Source organism: Procambarus clarkii, chromosome 39 (genome assembly GCF_040958095.1).
Source record: "Procambarus clarkii isolate CNS0578487 chromosome 39, FALCON_Pclarkii_2.0, whole genome shotgun sequence".
In the NCBI taxonomy this organism is placed as follows: Eukaryota; Metazoa; Arthropoda; class Malacostraca; order Decapoda; family Cambaridae; genus Procambarus; species Procambarus clarkii.
Window position 1 is genome coordinate 37727533 of NC_091188.1, and position 26140 is coordinate 37753672.

Genomic DNA, 26140 nt, shown 5'->3' on the forward strand with positions numbered 1-26140 from the left:
GAAGATAGACTAAAATCAGTGCACTAAAACAGAAGCGAAAAATAAACCGGGAAAATGGAGGAATCCCCACCTCCATTTAAAACTTTGACCCAAATATCACAGTAACAAGTTTATCGCGAATAACCGAACTCAATTACGGGCTCACCATAGCCCGTGCTACATGGACACTTCGTTCTGAGTAGCTAAATCTAAAACAACAACAACAACGGTAAAGATAGACACACTGCTACCTGATGAAGGTGTGGACACAATGCGACCCAAACATCTATAAGTTACAGCTACTCCCCTTGACGGCCAAGCTTTCTGGAGGCAATATTGCAAAAGGTCCTGAAGGAGGTTACCGGCATCACGCCCACTGACATTAGTTAGGAAGGTGGTGATATCGTGCTCTTCTTTTTATGTGAGGAAGAGCTAGAAAAACTCTTGACCAACGATTTCGGAAAGACCTGGGTGAATACTGGTTCGGTAGCGGAGTTGTTGATTTGTGGAACCAATTACTGCGTAATGTGGTGGAGGTGGGGTCCCTCGATTGTTTCAAATGTGGGTTGGGCATGTATATGAGTGGGATTGGGTGGTTATAAATAGGCGTTTTTGAGGCTAGGTAATGATGATAGAGTTACAAGATACGAGCTTGATGGTGTTAAGATTGTGAAGTCGAATTGCGAAAGGGATCTGGGAGTTATGATTAGTAAAAATTTAATGCCCGAAAATAAATGCATAAATGTTCGTAATAAGGCAAATCGGACACTTGGATTTATTAATCGCAGCGTTAGTAACAAGACACCTGGTGTGGATGAAATATCTAGAGCATTTAGGATGAAATATCTAGAGCATCTAGATCTAACAGTATTTATGTCATGGGTGACTTTAATTTTAGCGGAATAAACTGGTTGAACAAAACAGGGAATAGTGAAGCAGAAGATTTTCTAGAATTAATTGACGATTGCTTTCTTACGCAACACATTAAGGAACCAACACGGGAAAATAATATTTTAGATTTAGTGTTAACTAACAGGGAAACGCAAATTAATGACATCGAAATAGGGAGTGAGCTAGGGAGCAGTGATCACAAAGAAATCAGATTTAGCATAGAATGGAATAGACCAGTAGGAGAAAATTCTGTTAAAGTGCCAGATTTTCGAAAAGCTGATTTTAATAGCCTAAGAAATTTTTTGGGTCAAATTGATTGGAAAGGCTTGGGTATGGGGTGTGGGCCGGTCTTGGAGCGAGACATGAACCCAGCGATAGGTGACTTAAATGGGGATTTCGATGTGGATTCAATATATAACTTATTTAAGAATATTCTAAACAAAGCACAGGAACGTAGTATACCATACAAATTGAATAGATCGTATACTAATGACCCAAAGTGGATAACAAAGAATTTGAAGAACCTTATAGGTAAAAAGAGAGCTTGGTACAAAAGGATTAAAAATGGGGAGGTCACTTTAGAACAGGAATTCGTACAACTGGTTAGAAATGTTAAAAAAGAGATAAGGAAAGCAAAAAGAAACTATGAAGTTCGCATAGCAGGGCAAGCAAAGACAAATCCTAAAGGGTTTTTTCAGTTATATCGTACTAAGACTAGGGAAAGGATAGGTCCATTAAAAACTGAGACAGGTCAAATAACAGATAGTGATGAAGAGATGAGTAGTATTTTTAATAAATATTTTGTATCTGTATTTACTAAAGAGGAACTTAACAATATGCCTTCAGCCGAACAAGTCTATGTGGGTGGGGACGAGGACAGGTTGACGAGTTTAGCAGTTACCAGGGAGGATGTTCTTAAACAAATAGTAAAACTCAAAGCAAACAAATCCCCAGGGCCGGATGAAGTGTTTGCTAGGGTGCTTAAAGAATGCAAAGAGGAGCTTTGTGACCCACTGTCAACCATATTTAATAAATCAATAGAGTCAGGCAGAGTGCCAGAGTTTTGGAAAGTTGCTAATGTGATACCAGTTTTTAAGAAAGGAGATAGATCACTTGCGTCTAACTATCGACCAATTAGCCTAACGTCTATTGTGGGAAAGTTACTCGAATCTATAATAGCAAATAAAATTCGTCTTCATCTTGAAAAACATAAATTAATAATTGAGTCGCAACATGGTTTTATAAATGGCCGTTCATGTTTAACAAATTTGTTATCTTTTTATTCTAGCATTGTTGAGGCAGTTGATAGTGGTAAGGATTGCGATGTTGTATACCTTGACTTTAGCAAAGCTTTTGATACAGTGCCACATGAAAGACTGATTAAAAAAATAGAGTCTCATGGTATTGGGGGTGCTATATTAAGCTGGATTAGGGCATGGCTATACCAAAGGAAACAGAGAGTTAGTATAAATGGAATCAAGTCAGAGTGGGAAAATGTTGTAAGTGGAGTGCCTCAAGGCTCTGTCCTGGGACCTCTGTTGTTTATAATATATATAAATGATTTAGATTCAGGTTTGAGTAGCAACATTTGCAAATTTGCCGATGATACGAAAATCGGTAGGGAAATTAATTCGGAGGAGGACACACTATCACTTCAAGTTGATCTAGATAGGGTTTTGAAATGGTCAAAGGATTGGCAGATGCAGTTTAATGCTGATAAATGTAAAGTTCTGAGGTTAGGTAATGATGATAGAGTTACAAGATACGAGCTAGATGGTGTTGTGATTGCGAAGTCGGATTGCGAAAGGGATCTGGGAGTTATGATTAGTAAGAATTTAAAACAAAAGGATCAATGCATAAATGTTCGTAATAAGGCAAATCGGACACTTGGATTTATTAATCGCAGCGTTAGTAACAAGACACCTGGTGTGGTTCTCAAGCTATATCTTGCTCTAGTTAGGCCCCATTTAGATTATGCAGTTCAGTTTTGGTCGCCATATTATAGAATGGATATAAATTCACTTGAACGTGTCCAGCGTAGGATGACTAAGTTAATTCCCCAAATTAGAAATCTTTCATATGAAGAAAGATTAACAAAGCTTAAGTTGCATTCACTGGAAAGGCGAAGAGTTAGGGGTGACATGATAGAGGTTTACAAGTGGATGAATGGACATAACCGGGGGGATATTAATAGGGTATTAAAAGTATCAACACAGGACAGAACACGAAACAATGGATATAAATTGGATAAGTTTAGATTTAGGAAAGACTTGGGTAAATACTGGTTCAGTAACAGGGTTGTTGATTTGTGGAACCAATTGCCGCGTAACATTGTGGAGGTGGGGTCCCTCGATTGTTTCAAGCACGGGTTGGACAAGTATATGAGTGGGATTGGGTGGTTATAGAATAGGAGCTGCCTCGTATGGGCCAATAGGCCTTCTGCAGTTACCTTTGTTCTTATGTTCTTATGTTCTTATGTTCTCAAGCTATATCTTGCTCTAGTTAGGCCCCATTTAGATTATGCAGTTCAGTTTTGGTCGCCATATTATAGAATGGATATAAATTCACTTGAACGTGTCCAGCGTAGGATGACTAAGTTAATTCCCCAAATTAGAAATCCTTCATATGAAGAAAGATTAACAAAGCTTAAATTACATTCTCAAGAGAGGCGATGAGTTAGGGGAGACATGATAGAGGTTTACAAGTGGGTGAATGGACATAACAAAGGGGATATTAATAGGGTATTAAAAGTATCAACACAAAACAGAACACGAAACAATGGGTATAAATTTGATAAGTTTAAATTTAGGAAAGACCTGGGTAAATATTGGTTCGGTAACAGGGTTGTTGATTTGTGGAACCAATTACCGCGTAACGTGGTGGAGGTGGCGTCCCTCGATTGTTTCAAGCGCGGGTTGGACATGTATATGAGTGGGATTGGGTGGTTATAAATAGGAGCTGCCTCGTATGGGCCAATAGGCCTTCTGCATTTACCTTTATTCCTTTGCTCTTATGTTTTTAACCACTTGTGTGGAAGGTCGGGAATTGAACGCCGACCTGCATGAAGCGAGGGAAGGGAGGGGAAGTATCAGAGGAAAGCGCCAAAGCCATTACGACTATATAGCACTGAGAAGGGGTCAGCATAAGGATTTGGGATGGGACGGGGGGAAGGAATGGTACCCAACCCCTTGTGCGTAGTGTCGGGGATTGAACACCGACCTGCATGAAGGGAGACCATTATTAGAATTAGATAAGAAGACAACCCTAATTTTATTTCTTCATTTCCGGCCAGCAAGTCCATGGCCGCCTGCCTGGTAAGGCTCCCTGAATCATAACCGAAGCTGAGCTGTCTATCCCCTTCCCTCAACCCAAGCCTTCTGTCCCCACCCTAGCCACCAGGTCCGCGGTCACCCAGGGGGGGGGGGTGTCCCTCAGCCCCCCCCACCCCCCCCCCCCCACCCCCCCCCCCACCCCCCCCCCCCCCCCCCCCCCCACCCCCCACCCCCGAGGAGCCGTAACCCACAGTGGGTCCCGACTGCTGTTCAAGTCGCCGCGAAGAACAAGAATGGATGGATACAAAATTACCACCTCACGCCCTATATATATATATATATATATATATATATATATATATATATATATATATATATATATATATATATATATATATATATATATGTATATATATATATCTCACTAAGAACTCTTTGACCCGGCCAGGATTCGAACCCATGCCGTCCAGGATCACCCCTAAACGTACACAGTACCTTGTACTGTGGCTTGCGCGTTCATGCAGCTTTCTCATATATATGTATATATATATATATATATATACATATATATATATATATATATACATATATATATATATATATATATATATATATATATATATATATATATATATATATATATATATATATATATATATATATAATATGTGTACCAATTTGAACGCGCTATATATTTCCTGGAATAGGCGTGAAAACGTATCGGACCAGGAGAGAGAGAGAGAGAGAGAGAGAGAGAGAGAGAGAGAGAGAGAGAGAGAGAGAGAGAGAGAGACAGAGAGAGAGAGAGAGAGAGAGAGAGAGAGAGAGAGAGAGAGAGAGAGAGAGAGAGAGAGAGACAGAGACAGAGACAGAGAGAGAGAGAGAGAGAGAGAGAGAGACAGAGAGAGAGAGAGAGAGAGAGAGAGAGAGAGAGAGACAGAGAGAGAGAGAGAGAGAGAGAGAGAGAGAGAGAGAGAGAGAGAGAGAGAGAGAGAGAGAGAGAGAGAGAGAGAGAGAGAGAGAGAGAGAGAGAGAGAGAGAGAGAGAGAGAGAGAGAGAGAGAGAGAGAGAGAGAGAGAGAGAGAGAGAGAGAGAGAGAGAGAGAGAGAGAGAGAGAGAGAGAGAGAGAGAGAGAGAGAGAGAGAGAGAGAGAGAGAGAGAGAGAGAGAGAGAGAGAGAGAGAGAGAGAGAGAGAGACAGAGAGAGAGAGAGAGAGAGAGAGAGAGACAGAGAGAGAGAGAGAGAGAGAGAGAGAGAAGGAGAGGGGGGGGGGAGTCAAGGGTGGCCGCCTTAACCCCTTTATGACGGCACTAAACGACCAGCTTTGGGCCTTTAAAATTGTGGCGACATTTTTTTCTAGGACCTGAGCACTCTGGGAGCTGAGCACTCTAGGACCTGAGCACTCTTGGAGCTGAGCACTCTGGGAGCTGAGCACTCTGGGAGCTGAGCACTCTAGGAGCTGAGCACTCTGGGAGGTGAGCACTCTGGGACCTGAGCACTCTGGGACCTGAGCACTCTGGGACCTGAGCACTCTGGGACCTGAGCACTCTGGGACCTGAGCACTTTCGGACCTGAGCACTCTGGGAGGTGAGCACTCTGGGAGGTGAGCACTCTGGGAGGTGAGCACTCTGGGAACTGAGCACTCTGGGAGCTGAACACTCTGGGAGCTGAGCACTCTGGGAGCTGAGCACTCTGGGAGCTGAACACTCTAGGACCTGAGCACTCTGGGAGCTGAACACTGTGGGAGCTGAGCACTCTGGGAGCTGAGCACTCTGGGAGCTGAACACTCTGGGACCTGAGCACTCTGGGAGCTGAGCACTCTGGGACCTGAGCACTCTGGGAGCTGAACACTCTGGGAGCTGAGCACTCTGGGAGCTGAGCACTCTGGGAGCTGAGCACTCTGGGAGCTGAGCACTCTGGGAGCTGAGCACTCTGGGACCTGAGCACTCTGGGAGCTGAGCACTCTGGGAGCTGAACACTCTGGGAGCTGAACACTCTGGGAGCTGAACACTCTGGGACCTGAGCACTCTGGGACCTGAGCACTCTGGGAGCTGAACACTCTGGGACCTGAGCACTCTCGGACCTGAGCACTCTGGGACGTGAGCACTCTGGGACCTGAGCACTCTCGGACCTGAGCACTCTGGGACCTGAGCACTCTGGGACCTGAGCACTCTCGGACCTGAGCACTCTGGGAGCTGAGCACTCTGGGAGCTGAACACTCTGGGAGCTGAGCACTCTGGGAGCTGAACACTCTGGGACCTGAGCACTCTGGGAGCTGAACACTCTGGGAGCTGAACACTCTGGGAGCTGAACACTCTGGGACCTGAGCACTCTGGGACCTGAGCACTCTGGGAGGTGAGCACTCTGGGACCTGAGCACTCTCGGACCTGAGCACTCTGGGACCTGAGCACTCTGGGACCTGAGCACTCTCGGACCTGAGCACTCTGGGAGCTGAGCACTCTGGGAGCTGAACACTCTGGGAGCTGAGCACTCTGGGAGCTGAACACTCTGGGACCTGAGCACTCTGGGAGCTGAACACTCTGGGAGCTGAACACTCTGGGAGCTGAACACTCTGGGACCTGAGCACTCTGGGACCTGAGCACTCTGGGAGCTGAACACTCTGGGACCTGAGCACTCTGGGACCTGAGCACTCTGGGAGCTGAGCACTCTGGGACCTGAGCACTCTGGGACCTGAGCACTCTGGGAGCTGAGCACTCTGGGAGCTGAGCACTCTGGGACCTGAGCACTCTGGGAGCTGAGCACTCTGGGAGCTGAACACTCTGGGAGCTGAACACTCTGGGAGCTGAACACTCTGGGACCTGAGCACTCTGGGACCTGAGCACTCTGGGAGCTGAACACTCTAGGACCTGAGCACTCTGGGACCTGAGCACTCTGGGACCTGAGCACTCTGGGACCTGAGCACTCTCGGACCTGAGCACTCTGGGAGGTGAGCACTCTGGGAGCTGAACACTCTGGGACCTGAGCACTCTGGGACCTGAGCACTCTGGGACCTGAGCACTCTGGGACCTGAGCACTCTGGGAGCTGAGCACTCTGGGAGCTGAGCACTCTGGGACCTGAGCACTCTGGGAGGTGAGCACTCTGGGAGCTGAACACTCTGGGACCTGAGCACTCTGGGACCTGAGCACTCTGGGACCTGAGCACTCTGGGACCTGAGCACTCTGGGACCTGAGCACTCTGGGAGGTGAGCACTCTGGGAGGTGAGCACTCTGGGAGCTGAACACTCTCGGACCTGAGCACTCTGGGAGGTGAGCACTCTGGGAGCTGAACACTCTGGGACCTGAGCACTCTGGGACCTGAGCACTCTGGGACCTGAGCACTCTGGGACCTGAGCACTCTGGGACCTGAGCACTCTGGGACCTGAGCACTCTCGGACCTGAGCACTCTGGGACCTGAGCACTCTGGGAGCTGAACACTCTGGGACCTGAGCACTCTGGGAGCTGAACACTCTGGGACCTGAGCACTCTGGGACCTGAGCACTCTGGGAGCTGAGCACTCTGGGAGCTGAGCACTCTGGGACCTGAGCACTCTGGGAGCTGAACACTCTGGGAGCTGAACACTCTGGGACCTGAGCACTCTAGGAGCTGAACACTCTGGGACCTGAGCACTCTGGGAGCTGAGCACTCTGGGAGCTGAACACTCTGGGAGCTAAGCACTCTGGGAGCTGAACACTCTGGGAGCTGAGCACTCTGGGAGCTGAGCACTCTGGGAGCTGAGCACTCTGGGACCTGAGCACTCTGGGACCTGAACACTCTGGGACCTGAGCACTCTGGGACCTGAGCACTCTAGGAGCTGAACACTCTGGGAGCTGAGCACTCTGGGAGCTGAGCACTCTGGGACCTGAGCACTCTAGGACCTAAGCACTCTAGGAGCTGAACACTCTGGGAGCTGAGCACTCTGGGACCTGAACACTCTGGGACCTGAGCACTCTGGGAGCTGAACACTCTGGGACCTGAGCACTCTGGGAGCTGAACACTCTGGGAGCTGAGCACTCTGGGAGCTGAGCACTCTGGGAGCTGAGCACTCTGTTGTTACTGTTGTCTGTTGTTACTGTTGTCTGTTGTTACTGTTGCTTGTGTTACTGTTGTCTGTTGTTACTGTTGCTTGTGTTACTGTTGTCTGTTGTTACTGTTGCGTCTGTTGTTACTGTTGCTTGTGTTACTGTTGTCTGTTGTTACTGTTGCTTGTGTTACTGTTGTCTGTTGTTACTGTTGCTTGTGTTACTGTTGTCTGTTGTTACTGTTGCGTCTGTTGTTACTGTTGCTTGTGTTACTGTTGTCTGTTGTTACTGTTGCGTCTGTTGTTACTGTTGCTTGTGTTACTGTTGTCTGCTGTTACTGTTGCTTGTGTTACTGTTGTCTGTTGTTACTGTTGCGTCTGTTGTTACTGTTGCTTGTGTTACTGTTGTCTGTTGTTACTGTTGCTTGTGTTACTGTTGTCTGTTGTTACTGTTGCTTGTGTTACTGTTGTCTGCTGTTACTGTTGCTTGTGTTACTGTTGTCTGTTGTTACTGTTGCGTCTGTTGTTACTGTTGCGTCTGTTGTTACTGTTGTCTGTTGTTACTGTTGCTTGTGTTACTGTTGTCTGTTGTTACTGTTGTCTGTTGTTACTGTTGCTTGTGTTACTGTTGTCTGCTGTTACTGTTGCTTGTGTTACTGTTGTCTGTTGTTACTGTTGCTTGTGTTACTGTTGTCTGCTGTTACTGTTGCTTGTGTTACTGTTGTCTGCTGTTACTGTTGCTTGTGTTACTGTTGTCTGCTGTTACTGTTGCTTGTGTTACTGTTGTCTGTTGTTACTGTTGTCTGTTGTTACTGGTACTAATACAAGTACTTCTACTACAAGGTAGTCGTCTCATCATCTCCTGGTGAGAGGCAGACTCATCATATCATCACCCCCGTTGTGATTCATCGTCTGAACTACTGCCTCAAGATAGTCAGGAAGACGACAGCTAATCTTCGCAAGGAAGGAAGGAAGGGGTTATCAGGGGAAAGCGCCAAGCCATTACGACTATATAGCACTGGGAAGGGGTCAGAATAAGGATTTTAGATGGGACGGAGGGAAGGAATGGTGCCCAACCACTTGTGTGGACGGTCGGGGATTGAACGCCGACCCGCAGGAAGCTGCAAGCTGTTCCGTGTACTTAATGTACTGAATGTTTTAGTAAACATGTGTGTTTAATACGATATTTATTGTTTTTCATTTTATTTAAATATATTAATATTGACACTTCTCTTTTTTTAATATTTTGCTTCTAAAAGGTAAATTGGTTTATGACCGGCTTGGGAAAGGTAAAGAGGGGGGAGGGGGGGAGGGGGGGATAGGCCTATTGTAGGAGGTTGATAGGAAAGTGGGTGGCATAGGCCTAGTGTAGAGTAAGGGAGGCCCTAGTGTAGGGTAAGGGAGGCCCTAGTGTAGGGTAAGGGAGGCCCTAGTGTAGGGTAAGGGAGCCCTAGTGTAGGGTAAGGGAGGCCCTAGTGTAGGGTAAGGGAGGCCCTAGTGTAGGGTAAGGGAGGCCCTAGTGTAGGGTAAGGGAGGCCCTAGTGTAGGGTAAGGGAGGCCCTAGTGTAGGGTAAGGGAGGCCCTAGTGTAGAGTAAGGGAGGCCCTAGTGTAGGGTAAGGGAGGCCCTAGTGTAGGGTAAGGGAGGCCCTAGTGTAGGGTAAGGGAGGCCCTAGTGTAGGGTAAGGGAGGCCCTAGTGTAGGGTAAGTATATAGTGAATTATGTTCATGAATCTTGAGTTTTAGAGTGCTGGTACTAGTTGGCTTACCTGTGGAAGGGAGAGGTAATATAGATTAAGGTAGGATAGATTAAGGTAGAATAGATTAAGGTAATATATATTAAAGTAGGATAGATTAAGGTAGGATAGATTAAGGTAGGATAGATTAAGGTAGGATAGATTAAAGTAGGATAGATTAAGGTAGGATAGATTAAGGTACGATAGATTAAGGTACGATAGATTAAGGTACGATTAAGGTAGGATAGATTAAGGTAGGATAGATTAAGGTAGGATAGATTAAGGTAGGATTGATTAAAGTAGGATAGATTAAGGTAGGATAGATTAAGGTAGGATAGATTAAGGTAGGATAGATTAAAGTAGGATAGAGTAAGGTAGGATAGATTAAGGTAGGATAGATTAAGGTACGATAGATTAAGGTAGGATAGATTAAGGTACGATTAAGGTAGGATAGATTAAGGTAGGATAGATTAAGGTACGATAGATTAAGGTAGGATAGATTAAGATAAAATAGATAGCATTGCCTTAGAATAGATTTGTCTAGTATTTGAAAAAGGGAGATTTTTTTTTGGGGGGGGAGGAGGGGAAGGTAGAGTTCCATAGTTTTGAAGACGAGTAGAGTTTACTAATATCAGTGAAGAGCAGATTTGATTAATATTGGTAGATAGTAGATATCTCTAGTAACGTAGAGAGACGCTAGGGAATCGAGACAAGTCCAGCAAGAGAAGGTGAACCAGCCAGGTATGGAAAAGGTGGAAATTAGAGTGGTGGGCAGAATTTATGGGATAGGCCTACCGGGAAGGGTGGTGGTGGGGGGGTAAGGGGGGAGCAGGTAGGCCCATAAGACACCGTAGACAACTTTTTTATTTGGCTGCCAGTAGGTAACCTCATGAGCGAGAGATGAGTGAGATTATGCAGGTCCAGCCTCCAGGAGGCTGTTAAGCATCCTTACGGTTGCTTGGCAACCGTATCCCATCACCTGATTCTCTCCGGTTGTTTGAAATGCTATCATGAAGCATTATAGGTGTGGCTGGGGCAGGTCTTATAGGTGTGGCTGGGGCAGGTCCTAGAGGTGTGGCTGGGGCAGGTCTTATAGGTGTGGCTGGGGCAGGTCTTATAGGTGTGGCTGGGGCAGGTCTTATAGGTGTGGCTGGGGCAGGTCTTATAGGTGTGGCTGGGGCAGGTCCTAGAGGTGTGGCTGGGGCAGGTCTTATAGGTGTGGCTGGGGCAGGTCCTAGAGGTGTGGCTGGGGCAGGTCTTATAGGTGTGGCTGGGGCAGGTCCTAGAGGTGTGGCTGGGGCAGGTCTTATAGGTGTGGCTGGGGCAGGTCCTAGAGGTGTGGCTGGGGCAGGTCCTAGAGGTGTGGCTGGGGCAGGTCCTAGAGGTGTGGCTGGGTTAGGTCCTAGAGGTGTGGCTGGGGCAGGTCTTATAGGTGTGGCTGGGGCAGGTCCTAGAGGTGTGGCTGGGGCAGGTCCTAGAGGTGTGGCTGGGGCAGGTCCTAGAGGTGTGGCTGGGGCAGGTCCTAGAGGTGTGGCTGGGGCAGGTCCTAGAGGTGTGGCTGGGGCAGGTCCTAGAGGTGTGGCTGGGGCAGATGTGACTGAGTCTTGAAGCTATGATGACATTCTTCTGGTCAAAGAAATCAGTTTCAAAAGCTTAATGTGTTGACTAGTTGACTTTTTTAATAATTTGTAAAACATGTCTACAGAGTGACGCTTGACTGCCACACATCAGACCTCTCCCAAGAACACAAGAATAGGGGAACCCATTGATCCATTACAACTCTGATCCTATTTATATCCTCCCGAATCACTCATTCACATGTCGAGGGCAGGGGTTCGATTCCCTGCTAGTTAGAGCCAATGTCAGGTCCTTCGGATTTCAACTATAGTCCTTAATAACAGTAAATTGTTCAGCTACTTAATTGGCGATTAAGTAGCGATTAATTTAATCACCATTAGGTGATTAAACGATCGTTTTGTGTGTTTCTGTGGACATTTCTGATCTCAAACTCGACATCTTCTGGAGATGAGATAATTTCGGGGCTTAACGTCCCCGCGGCCCGGTCCTCGACCAGGCCAGCTTTTTGTTACACATCCCCCAGGAAGCAGTCCGTAGCATCTGTCTAACTCCCAGGTACCTATTTATTGCTAGGTGAACAGGGGCGTCAGGGGTGAAAGAAACTCTGCTCATTTGTTTCCGCCTCCGCCGGGGATTGAACCATGAACCTTAGGCCTACGAATCCGAGCGCAGTCCACTCAGCCGTCAGGCCGGAGGAAGGGGACTCCACAGGAGGCCAACCGACCTATTCCGGCCTCTTAACCGGCCTCTTAATTACAAACAATTATTTTCACTGGTTATAAGTTCTGGTGAGATTTAGGCCTGGGAGCCACGGCCCGAAAGCGGTTGGGCTGTTGTGTTGTGTATAGTGTTATGGTGTATACTCACCTAGTTGTGCTTGCGGGGGTTGAGCTCTGGCTCTTTGGTCCCGCCTCTCAACTGTCAATCAACTGGTGTACAGGTTTCTGAGCCTATTGGGCTCTATCATATCTACACTTGAAACTGTATGGAGTCAGCTTCTTTGCGTTTTATATACGTATATAGTTTCGTATATACAGTATACTATAACACTGGTATTTCTCTGCTAGGTATCCTGAGATGGTATATATTATCTGAAGGCTGAGGAGGAGAAGTTATCAGGGGGAAAGCGCCAAGCCATTACGACTATATAGCACTGGGAAGAGGTCAGGATAAGGATTTGGGATTGGACGGGGGAAAGGAATGGTGCCCAACCACTTGTGTGGACGGTCGGGGATTGAACGCTGATCTGCTTGAAGCGAGACCGTCGCGCTACCGTCCAGCCCAAGTGGTTGGGCAGTCATGAGGCTGAGTGCCTGTTAGGATCAACAAAGGCCACGTGGCCCCAGGGTAGCGATGTGTGTGTGTGTGTGTTCCATGTTACAGTTTGAGTCAGATCGTACGCTGCGTCACCTCGCTGACCCTGGTGACGCAAGCTTACACTTGCGTGACGCAAAACCACAATCTCGTGACGCATTAACCCTCACCTTATTTGTATTTTCGTCATCCACACTCCACTCTGTTGCCTTTCCATTGGAGACTTTCGGCGTCGTGGAGAGGGGGGACCTGCTGCATGGGTAACAGCTTCTCCTCCGTATCAACTTACCCTGGCTTTGCGCCCTGGAGAGAGAGGGGGACCTGCTGCATGGGTAACAGCTTCTCCCCAGTATCAACCTACCCAGGCTTTGCGCCCTGGAGAGAGAGGGGGACCTGCTGCATGGGTAACAGCTTCTCCCCAGTATCAACCTACCCTGGCTTTGCGCCCTGGAGAGGCCACTCCAGACCGACAACCAGAGCGCAACTCCATAGTCTCCTGAGACTGATGGATGCCTTCTATTACTACTATAACTACTACTACTACTACTACAACTACTACTACTACTACTACTACTACTACTACAACTACTACTACTACCACTACTACTACCACTACTACTACTACTACTACCACTACTACTACTACTACTACTACTACTACTACTACTACAACTACTACTACTACTACTACTACTACAACTACTACTACTACCACTACTACTACCACTACTACTACTACTACTACCACTACTACAACTACTACCACTACCACTACCACTACTACTACTACTACTACTACTACTACTACTACTACTACTACTACTACTACTACTACTACCACCACCACTACTACTACTACTACTACTACTACTACTACTACTACTACTACTACTACTACCACCACCACTACTACTACTACTACTACTACTACTACTACTACTACTACTACTACCACTACCACTACCACTACCACTACTACCACTACTACTACTACTACTACTACTACTACCACTACCACTACTACTACTACTACTACTACCACTACCACTACCACCACCACTCGTTAGTTTTGGGTCATTACTTCCAGATCCTTCACAACAGAACTTTGCTCTATATATAAAATATTGACTTGGTCGCTATAAGGATTCTTTTCTAGTACGAAATATGGGCCAGAAATCACGACATGCTGACCGACCTATAAGACGATTGCTTTATAAGTCAATCATCTTAATGTCAGGCAGTTTTAATTTTGATTTATAAAAGACGCAATTGAGCATTAATCAGGGAAAGACGCAATTGAGCATTAATCAGGGAAAGTGTTGAGCCTGAAATGTGTTTTCTGACCTCGTAATTACCTACTTGAGGTTACCTTGAGATGATTTCGGGGCTTAGCGTCCCCGCGGCCCGGTCCTCGACCAGGCCTCCATTTTGTTACACATCCACCAGGAAGCAGCCCGCAGCAGCTGTCTAACTCCCAGGTACCTATTTTCTGCTAGGGCAACAAGGGGCATCAGGGTGAAAGAAACTCCGTCCATTTGTTTCCGCCTCCGCCGGGGATGAAACCAAAACCTTAGGACTACGAATCCCGAGCGCTGTTCACTCACCCGTCACGCCCCCCCCTTGTCTAGATTCACCTTGTAGTTATTTTAACTCTTGCCAATATATTTGTGTATGTGTTAACTGTGACTTTCCCTTCCAACTGTGAACTCCCTTTCCCACAGTAACCTCTTCCTTTCCAGTGTAATCTCCTCCTTCCCACTGTAACCACCCTACCCCCCTAACCTCCCCCCCCCACCCCCAACCCCCCCCCCCCCCGGACCCCCCCTACCCCCCCTCCTTCCCACTGTGATGGCAGTCATTGTATTATTGTCAGTTATAAAGTTATTTCCATAAACTTTAAACTTAGAAATTTTTTTCCAATTAGAGTTAATGTTTCTTCACATTACCATTCGCTAATTAAATAGTTGGAATATATGCCTCAGTGACTTGACTGGAATTGCTAACGACCAAACTCGGGCCTCAGGAGCGTGGACCAGCACTGCCTTCAGGGTCTGAGTGTGGTTGAGTGTGGGGAGGGAATTAAATTTTCAATTTCTTTCCTTATTATGCACCCCATACCTATCCCGTGGGCGGTGGTGGAAGGGGAATTATAGAGGCATATAATGGGTTCAGGAACTGAACCCCATACTTCGTTTAGCTCGTTAAGGGACAATCTTGTGACACTAGTTACACAATTGTTAATGTTAAATATACATTAAATATACATTTAAATATACATATCCCGTCACAATATATATATATATTGTGACGGGAAAGTGTTGGAGTGTAGATGTTCGGCAGTCCTCCAATGGCTGGTGTCAATGCCTGGTCACATTTACAAAACAAAGATAAACTGCTTGCCTGCTTGTCTGTGGTAAAGTAAGGGAAGACACGCAAAACACAAAGTATGAACAATGAAACTTTAATTAATATAGAAAACAAAATATGAACAAAGACAATCCCTTGGCTTATGTACAGTGCAAATGAACAAGTCAAAAACAATATAACATAAATATTAATAGGGATGAAGTTTACTCTACAAATTATATAAATATACAGTGAAAAATAATCAGGTGCTGAGAATATTGGTTATGGCTGAGACCTCCCTTAGTATACAGAGCCAGAGAGCTTAGTATGCCAGAGAGAGATGTCAACTCTTAGAGCACAAAGAATATTCTGAAGTTGATGGCTGGTTCAAGCTCAGACATCGACTCAGGTAGATGGCGCTGAGGTGCAGTGTGCAGGTGTGCGGTCGGCGAGTCACCAATCAGGAGCAGGCAGGCTGGGATGGGTAGTTGGCTGGTTGACAACGAGCCGGCATGGAGGGTGTGTGGAGTTGGGGGGTTTAGGGTACGTTTTGCCTCCTGGTCAAAACGTTTTGTGCTACTGGTGGACGTATCTTGAATGTAGCATCTTATACTTGTAGAATAAACGTAACTTTAGGTAGGGAAGAGCAGGCTCAATCTCTCTTGAAAGAGATTATCGTCACAATATATATATATATATATATATATATATATATATATATATATATATATATATATATATATATATATATATATATATATATATATATATATATATATATATATATATCGTACCTAGTAGCCAGAACACACTTCTCGGCCTACTATGAAAGGCGCAATTTGCCTAATAGGCCGAGTGATTTTCTTTATTTTCTATAAATTGTTTCCTATTGGTTTATTTAAATATTATTATTATATTATATTAATAACATAAATTATTGACTTAGTTGTGTTAGTTTAGGTTAGGTTTAGATAGGTTAGGTTAGGTTAGGTAAGGTCGGTTAGGTTCGCTCATATATCTACGTTAGTTTTAACTCAAATTTCAAAAAATTAACTTATAAATAATGAAATGGACAGATTTATCATTTCATAAGAACAAAATGAGAAAAATATATAAATACAGGAAAACTCGATTTGCCCGATTAGGCAAATCGGGCTTTGCATAGTAGGACAAGTAGACCTGTTCGAGGACTGGGCCGCGGGGACACTAAGCCCCGAAATCATCTCAAGATAGCCCCCCCCCCCCCCGTTCTCTCTGGTCAATGGGGCTCTTCAGAGGTTAAAGTGATCCCCATACACCGCTCATATCATAATAATACTCAGAGTTATTACACAAGAGTTATCAGAGGGGGAAGGGGGAGTTATCAGAGGAAGGTTCCAAGCTATTACGACTATATACCACCGGGAAGGGGTCAGGATAAGGGTTTGGGATGGGACGGGGGAAAGGAATGGTGCCCAACCACTTGTGTGGACGGTCGGGGATTGAACGCCGACCTGCAAGAAGCGAGACCGTCGCTCTACCGTCCAGTCCCAGGAGATAACAGTGTATAAAAGACAAATAAGGTCAAATGTCTTTTCATAAAATATTAGTTCGTACCGAGTTACTCACCAAGTAATTGATTGTTCAGAGTATTATTTAACATTTGTTCACTTTTATGGTATAAAAAAGTGCTGGTGGCCCCCCCCCCCTGGTGACAGAGGGCCCCCTGGTGCTGGTGGGCCCCTCTGGTGATAGTGAGCCCCCCTAGTGATAGTGGGCCCCCTCCAGTGATAATGGGCCCCCTCCAGTGATAATGGGCCCCCTCCGGTGACAGTGGGCCCCCTCTGGTGCTAGTGGGCCCCCTCCGGTGATAGTGGGCTCCCTCCGGTGATAGTGGGCTCCCTCCGGTGATAGTGGGCCCCTCTGGTGCTAGTGGGCCCCCCTGGTGATAGTGGACCCCTCTGGTGCTAGTGGGCCCCCCTGGTGATAGTGGGCCTCCCTGGTGCTGGTGGGCCCCCTCCGGTGATAGTGGGCTCCCTCCGGTGATAGTGGGCTCCCTCCAGTGATAGTGGGCCCCCCTGGTGATAGTGGGCCCCTCTGGTGCTAGTGGGCCCCCCTGGTGATAGTGGACCCCTCTGGTGCTAGTGGGCCCCCCTGGTGATAGTGGGCCTCCCTGGTGCTGGTGGGCCCCCTGATGCTGGTGGGCCCCCTGGTGCTGGTGGAGCAATATAGGTAATGTTGAGGAGGAGGAGGAGGAGGAGAGGAGGGGGCCACGTGGGGACATGTGACCCCCTCCGATATGGGCACATGTGTCCCCTGCCCACGTGGGGACATGTGTCCCCTGCCCACGTGGGGACATGTGTCCCCCTCCTATATGGGGACATATGTCCCCCCTTCCCTTTATGTGGGGACATCAGTCGTCATGTCCACACATCGTTCGAGGCGGTCAGAAGTGAATACTGCTTGTCGGACATTGAGGGAGAGACCTAAGTACACGTGGGTAGGAAAAAATGCAGAGAGAGAGAGAGAGAGAGAGAGAGAGAGAGAGAGAGAGAGAGAGAGAGAGAGAGAGAGAGAGAGAGAGAGAGAGAGAGAGAGAGAGAGAGAGAGAGAGAGAGAGAGAGGTAGGTTGGTAGGTAGGTAGGTAGGTAGGTAGGTAGGTAGGTAGGTAGGTAGGTAGGTAGGTAGGTAGGGAGGGAGAGAGGGAGGGAGTGAGGTGTCGGCACGAAAAAGAGGAGAGAGAGGCCTCACTACTTTCCGAACGCCATTTATTTAACGTTTATGTCCAATATGATAGTTTTATGGAGGCCTTTGACGGGCCGGCGGAGGCAGAGGCCGCTGTTAGTCACATTCTGCCGTCGTGTAATAATAATAATAATTAAAATAACAATAATATTAACTATATTGCTGACCGTTTCCCTTTGTATAAATATTGACGGAATTAATAACCAGGCGGGATATGCTTTAATTCTGGATATTCATGGTATATACATACATACATAGGTTGATATATACACATACATATTATTATATGCATCTTGTGGGCACATGTTGGGCCCACACAAGGCTCCCACGGGTGCTGCATGTCCTCTTCTTCGAGGCTAAGGGTCGCTGCATTAATACAACAATACTGACATCCACTACTGACCAGAGAAGCCTTCAAGTACTGAAAGCTCTACTCAGAAAGTACTTCTTTTTGAATGAATTAAAGACTTCCTTCACCTATGTTCACCTGGAGCCGGTCGGCCGAGCGGACAGCACGCTGGACTTGTGATCCTGTGGTCCTGGGTTCGATCCCAGGCGCCGGCGAGAAACAATGGGCAGTGAGTTTCTTTCACCCTATGCCCCTGTACCTAGCAGTAAAATAGGTACCTGGGTGTTAGTCAGCTGTCACGGGCTGCTTCCTGGGGGTGGAGGCCTGGTCGAGAACCGGGCCGCGGGGACACTAAAAAGCCCCGAAATCATCTCAAGATAACCTCATGATAAGATGTATGTGATTACTTCACTTCTTTCACATGGGTATTTAAGACAAATCTGCACCTTGTAAAGTTACCCTGACCTGAAGATATTCCAGAGTGGAACGAAACGTTGAAGAAAATATTCCGTTTCAATAATCACTTAGAGTTTCTTGACCATCAGTTTCTGTAAATTGATTGCTCTTCTTAATCCCGAGAGTTAGAATATACTTATAGTATAAACTTTCTATGTTTCTAAGATCAACAACTACATCACTGCTTCCATATTTGATCAAATAAGATTAATTATTGAAATATTAGAAACCTTCATTGCGAAAAGATATCAAGAGTTAAGTTTACCTTCTCTAGAAGATTTACGATAACCGGTTATAACAAATGGAACGAGGCAAGCTATAAATATATCCAAATCAAATATAACGCGAAACAATAGATACAAACTGGACAAGAATAGATTCAGGAGAACCTTTTTAAAATTAAAAATTAAAATTTTAAACATTTATTTTAAAAAATAACATTTTTAAAATTGGTAATAGGAGTTTTAGATTAAAGAAAGAGACTAAGACGAGGTGCCTCTTGTGGGTCAAGAGGCTGCCTGCAAATGTGTATAATCGTGTATTGTACTCTTGTACTCTATTCTCCTCTATTCGAGGAGGTCTGGTCGACGACCGGGCCGCGGGGACGCTAAGCCCCGAAATCCTTTCAAGATAACCTCAGCTCCGAGTATCATATTATTATTATTATTATTATTATTATTATTATTATTATTATTATTATTATTATTATTATTATTATTATTATAATCGGCTTGGTGTGTTTGAGGTGGGAAGGTGCGGTTGCCTCCTGGACCCCTTGCAGCACGAGGATGGGTATGTGGTTTATCTGGGTATATGGCAAGGCTCGGCCAGGGTTATTACAAGCGTTGGGCATCGGGCAGGGTTGTCATAGGTGTTGGGGGCATCAGGCACAGTTATCACAGGTGTTGGGGGCATCAGGCACAGTTATCACAGGTGTTGGGGGGCATCAGGCACAGTTATCACAGGTGTTGGGGGGCATCAGGCACAGTTATCACAGGTGTTGGGGGCATCAGGCACAGTTATCACAGGTGTTGGGGGCATCAGGCACAGTTATCACAGGTGTTGGGGGCATCAGGCACAGTTATCACAGGTGTTGGGGGCATCAGGCACAGTTATCACAGGTGTTGGGGGCATCAGGCACAGTTATCACAGGTGTTGGGGGCATCAGGCACAGTTGTCACAGGTATTGGGGGCATGACATACCCTGGGCATGTGAGAAAGACATGTTAAACTACAAATTATACGTATGACACTGGGGAATAAACGAGGATATGACACGAGGCAGGTGAAGGGAAGATGACAGTCGTGGCATACGGTATTGGGCCGCCACTGTCATATAATGTCATTATATGACAGGTATCAGGTAAAGGTCAGTGACTAAGAGGCCAAGCCTTGCCTAGGAGCCATAAAACTATCTCTGGTGGTAATGGATTTGTGGGTGGTATTATCTGTGTGTGTGTGTGTGTGTGTGTGTGTGTGTGTGTGTGTGTGTGTGTGTGTGTGTGTGTGTGTGTGTGTGTGTGTGTGTGTGTGTGTGTGTGTGTGCTTACCTAGTTGTGCTTGCGGGGGTTGAGTTCTGTTCCTTCGGTCAGCCTCTCAAAGGTCAATCAACTGATTTTTTTCCCACACACCCACACACAGACAAAGGAAGCAGCGCGTAGCAGCTGTCTAACTCGCAGGTACCTATTTACTGCTAGGTGAACAGGAACATCACGTTGAAAGAAACTCTGTCCATTTGTTTCCGCCATCGTTGGGAATCGAACCCGAACCCTTAGGACTACGAATCTTGAACGCTGTCCACTCAGCCGTCAGGCCCCTGTGTGCATGTGCGTGCGTGCGTGCGTGCGGCGGTGTCTTTGCGAGCGCCCTTAAGCCCACCATCGGTCACCTTCCTCAAATTCTTTTACTTAACCCAGAGAGGAAAAAAAAAGTATGTATTTTTTATTTTTTTTATTACTGCTATTATTAATAATTTTCCAGTTTTTATGACTTTATTGCCTGAAAACTTTACTGCCTCTTTTACAATGATTCCCAAATTATTTTTTGTCCTCGTTTCATCCTCGTATGTAAGAATTTGTAGTCTATTCTCTTCCCACTTCTCTTACGACTCCTGCTTTCTTGCGACACTCGTAAGAGAATCGGCTCCCTCTCTTACGAGGAGGAGTAGATTTCTTCTTCTCAATAGATATCTTTCTTAACTTTCTTAGTTGCTTTCTTTATTTTGAATTGTCTATTCCTGTTTGGTTCAGGGATTATCACTCGGGCCATCATTTTCCCTTCTTTCTGTTCTATGTGTCCTCTTCCTCCCGTTCCTATGTGTCCTCTTCCTCCCGTTCTTATGTGTCGTCTTCCTCCCGTTCTTATGTGTCCTCTCCCTCCCGTTCTTATGTGTCCTCTTCCTCCCGTTCTTATGTGTCCTCTCCCTCCCGTTCTTATGTGTCCTCTTCCTCTCACTTGATTCTCTTTGTCTCTTGTATTGTTGTATAGATTCAGCTATTACAAGTTTCAAGTAGCACGGGCTATGGTGAGCCCGTAGTGGACTTAGCCGGCACAGGAGCGGGGCAAGTAGCACGGGTTATGGTGAGCCCGTAGTGGACTTACCTGGCACAGGAGCGGGGCAAGTAGCACGGGCTATGGTGAGCCCGTAGTGGACTTACCTGGCACAGGAGCGGTGTTCTGGTCTCATGTAATTCTTCCCTCTTTATCAGTGTCTATCTTTCATCTCTCCCGTTGTTTACAGTGTCCTGCCTAGTTGAGACCTGCTCAAGGCTCAAGGATTGTTTCATTGTTTTTCTTTGTTAATGATTGTTTCAATTATCTCCTTTTTTGTTTAGTTGTTTCACTGTTGTTGTTAATTTAATTGTTACGTTGTCTTAAGGCTTGATTCACTCTTGCTTTAATTGTTTCATTACTGGTTTATTCATTGTTTTATTATTGTTTAAATGATTGTTTCAATGTTTATTGTTTTAATGATACAATTAACACAATAAACAATGTTTGTTGTTTAAGTATTGTTTATTTGTTGTTCTTAGTGACGGTTTCTTTATTGATTGATTGTTTAATTACTGATTTAGTGATTCGTTATTTTAATGGTGTCATTGTATAGTGATTGTTTCGTTATTTTAATGGTGTCATTGTATAGTGATTGTTTCGTTATTTTAATGGTGTCATTGTATAGTGATTGTTTCGTTATTTTAATGGTGTCATTGTATAGTGATTGTTTCGTTATTTTAATGGTGTCATTGTATAGTGATTGTTTCGTTATTTTAATGGTGTCATTGTATAGTGATTGTTTCGTTATTTTAATGGTGTCATTGTATAGTGATTGTTTCGTTATTTTAATGGTGTCATTGTATAGTGATTGTTTCGTTATTTTAATGGTGTCATTGTATAGTGATTGTTTCGTTATTTTAATGGTGTCATTGTATAGTGATTGTTTCGTTATTTTAATGGTGTCATTGTATAGTGATTGTTTCGTTGTTGCCTAAATTACCATGTCATTGTTGTTTTAATGATTGTTACATTATTGTATATCGTGAGTTTAATTTTTTGATAATTTTAATAGAGTTTTCATCGTAATCGAACAGATGGAAATATTATGAATATTTTTAGCCTTATAATTATCAATAATCCCTTCACTAAATAATAATAATAATAATAATAAATTATGTTATTAATATAATTAATATTATTTAATTATAAATATTCTGCATTCTGCGCAGCTAATTAACGTTGGGTGTCCATGTTGGACCATGTTGGGGTTACCCCTGCGCCTTGATTTGATTGTTGCCACCGGAGGCTGCTAGTTTATTGTGCACCCCATACTCATCCTGTGAGCCGTAGCGCAAAAATGATTATAAAGGGCACAAAAGGTCTTTATCAGACCACAACGGAGATTATTACATTAACAATTTCATCTATCATTCACCCTTTATAATTACAATGTCAGCTAGTTACAGAGAATGTTCTATTTCAATAGTTATGTATATACAGTTAATCATTATACATTAATGGTAGCTCTTATCACTAATACATAATTGTTTGAACTATGGACATATTACATAGGGGAGCTGCTGTTTATTATTAGTCTTCACAATACACTACTTGTTTCTTAATCTCATATGTCGTTTATCAAATATGGATACAGCGCAAGGATTTCAGGTATTTTATCCTTAGTAATAAGAGGGTTTTGCCATTTTATAGTTTAGATTTATCTCTAAATGGCTCAATTTTACTTCAATCCAAGATATAGTGTTGGAGTGTGTGTCCCTGTCTTTGTCCACACACTTTACACTTTACTTCATCTAGATCCCTATACAAGCCGAACTGCCAGAGATACTTGTAGCCAAGTCTTATACGAGCTGTGAGAACATCTGTTAGTCTACTGGGGTTGTTGCTTGCCCCATAAACGTGTTTTATTTGTCCCATACACGTGTTTAGCTTGCCCCATACACGTGTTTAGCTTGCCCCATACACGTGTTTAACTTGCCCCATACACGTGTTTAACTTGCCCCATACACGTGTTTAACTTGCCCCATACACGTGTTTAACTTGCCCCATACACGTGTTTAACTTGCCCCATACACGTGTTTAACTTGCCCCATACACGTGTTTAACTTGCCCCATACACGTGTTTAACTTGCCCCCATACACGTGTTTTACTTGCCCCATACACGTGTTTTACTTGCCCCATACACGTGTTTTACTTGCCCCATACACGTGTTTAACTTGCCCCATACACGTGTTTTACTTGCCCCATACACGTGTTTTACTTGCCCCATACACGTGTTTTACTTGCCCCATACACGTGTTTAACTTGCCCCATACACGTGTTTTACATGCCCCATACACGTGTTTAACTTGCCCCATACACGTGTTTAACTTGCCCCATACACGTGTTTAACTTGCCCCATACACGTGTTTTACTTGCCCCATACACGTGTTTTACTTGCCCCATACACGTGTTTTCTTGCCCCATACACGTGTTTAACTTGCCCCATACACGTGTTTTACTTGCCCCATACACGTGTTTTACTTGCCCCATACACGTGTTTTACTTGCCCCGTACACGTGTTTAACTTGCCTCATACACGTGTTTTACATGCCCCATACACGTGTTTAACTTGCCCCATACACGTGTTTAACTTGCCCCATACACGTGTTTAACTTGCCCCATACATGTGTTTAACTTGCCCCATACACGTGTTTAACTTGCCCCATACACGTGTTTAACTTGCCCTATACACGTGTTTTACTTGCCCTATACACGTGTTTTACTTGCCCCATACACATATTTAACTTGCCCCATACACGTGTTTAACTTGCCCCATACACGTGTTTAACTTGCCCCATACACGTGTTTTACTTGCCCCATACACGTGTTTTACTTGCCCCATACACGTGTTTTACTTGCCCCATACTCGTGTTTAACTTGCCCCATACACGTGTTTAACTTGCCCCATACACGTGTTTTACTTGCCCCATACACGTGTTTTACTTGCCCCATACTCGTGTTTTACTTGCCCCATACACGTGTTTTACTTGCCCCATACACGTGTTTAACTTGCCCCATATACGTGTTTAACTTGCCCCATACACGTGTTTAACTTGCCCCATACACGTGTTTAACTTGCCCCATACACGTGTTTAACTTGCCCCATACACGTGTTTAACTTGCCTCATACACGTGTTTTACTTGCCCCATACACGTGTTTTACTTGCCCCATACACGTGTTTAACTTGCCCCATACACGTGTTTAACTTGCCCCATACATGTGTTTAACTTGCCCCATACACGTGTTTAACTTGCCCCATACACGTGTTTAACTTGCCCCATACACGTGTTTAACTTGCCCCATACACGTGTTTAACTTGCCCCATACACGTGTTTAACTTGCCCCATACACGTGTTTAACTTGCCCCATACACGTGTTTAACTTGCCCCATACACGTGTTTAACTTGCCCCATACACGTGTTTAACTTGCCCCATACACGTGTTTAACTTACCCCATACACGTGTTTAACTTACCCCATACACGTGTTTAACTTGCCCCATACACGTGTTTAACTTGCTACATACACATGTTTAACTTGCCCCATACACGTGTTTAACTTGCCCCATACACGTGTTTTACTTGCCCCATACACGTGTTTAACTTGCTACATACACATGTTTAACTTGCCCCATACACGTGTTTAACTTGCCCCATACACGTGTTTAACTCGCCACATATACGTGTTTAACTTGCCCCATACACGTGTTTAACTTGCCCCATACACGTGTTTAACTCGCCACATACACGTGTTTAACTTGCCCCATACACGTGTTTAACTTGCCCCATACACGTGTTTAACTTACCCCATACACGTGTTTAACTTGCCCCATACACGTGTTTAACTCGCCACATACACGTGTTTAACTTGCTACATACACGTGTTTAACTTGCTACATACACGTGTTTAACTTGCCCCATACACGTGTTTAACTCGCCACATACACGTGTTTAACTTGCCCCATACACATGTTTAACTTGCCCCATACACATGTTTAACTTGCTACATACACGTGTTTAACTTACCCCATACACGTGTTTAACTTGCCCCATACACGTGTTTAACTTGCCCCATACACGTGTTTAACTTACCCCATACACGTGTTTAACTTGCCCCATACACGTGTTTAACTTGCCCCATACACGTGTTTAACTTGCCCCATACACGTGTTTAACTCGCCCCATACACGTGTTTAACTTGCCCCATACACGTGTTTAACTTGCCCCATACACGTGTTTAACTTGCTCCATACACGTGTTTAACTTGCCCCATACACGTGTTTAACTTGCCCCATACTCGTGTTTAACTTGCCCCATACACGTGTTTAACTTGCCCCATACACGTGTTTAACTTGCCCCATACACGTGTTTAACTTGCCCCATACACGTGTTTAACTTGCCCCATACACGTGTTTAACTTGCCCCATACACGTGTTTAACTTGCCCCATACACGTGTTTAACTTGCCCCATACACGTGTTTAACTCGCCCCATACACGTGTTTAACTTGCCCCATACACGTGTTTAACTTGCCCTATACACGTGTTTAACTTGCCCCATACACGTGTTTAACTTACCCCATACACGTGTTTAACTTACCCCATACACGTGTTTAACTTGCCCCATACACGTGTTTTACTTGCCCCATACACGTGTTTAACTTGCCCCATACACGTGTTTAACTTGCCCCATACACGTGTTTAACTCGACACATTTCGTTGCAATAAACAATGAACCTGCTAGTTGCTGTTTGCAATGTTCTGCTTTCTTCAAATTCATTAAAGAGTTCTCGTCTAATGACACTTTTAAGGAACCTATTTGATAACTCAAGATTCCGTTCAACATTGTCTTTATTTACTACAGCCTTAGCAAGGGCGTTAACTTTGTCATGTTCCTGCATGCCAATGTGAGAAGGAATCCACAACAT

The 26140-nt window shown here is 45.0% G+C and overlaps 1 protein-coding gene across 1 annotated transcript; it reads right to left on the bottom strand.

Moving 5' to 3' along the window:
* Nucleotides 1-5594: 5594 nt before the first annotated feature.
* LOC138372684 (titin homolog) lies at nucleotides 5595-26140 on the bottom strand. Its single transcript, XM_069338190.1, has 2 exons — nucleotides 25901-26140; nucleotides 5595-7946 (listed from the first exon to the last, which is right to left on the bottom strand). Exons 1-2 carry the CDS (start codon nucleotides 26138-26140, stop codon nucleotides 5595-5597), a joined length of 2592 nt encoding a protein of 863 aa, XP_069194291.1.

Excerpts from the sequence above, each read along its gene's own strand:
- LOC138372684 (XM_069338190.1), bottom strand. The coding sequence starts at position 26,140 with ATGTTGTGGATTCCTTCTCACATTGGCATGCAGGAACATGACAAAGTT. Across the intron at positions 7,947-25,900 it reads GAGTTAAACACGTGTATGGG|AGTGCTCAGGTCCCAGAGTG; the intron begins GCAAGTTAAACA and ends TTCAGCTCCTAG.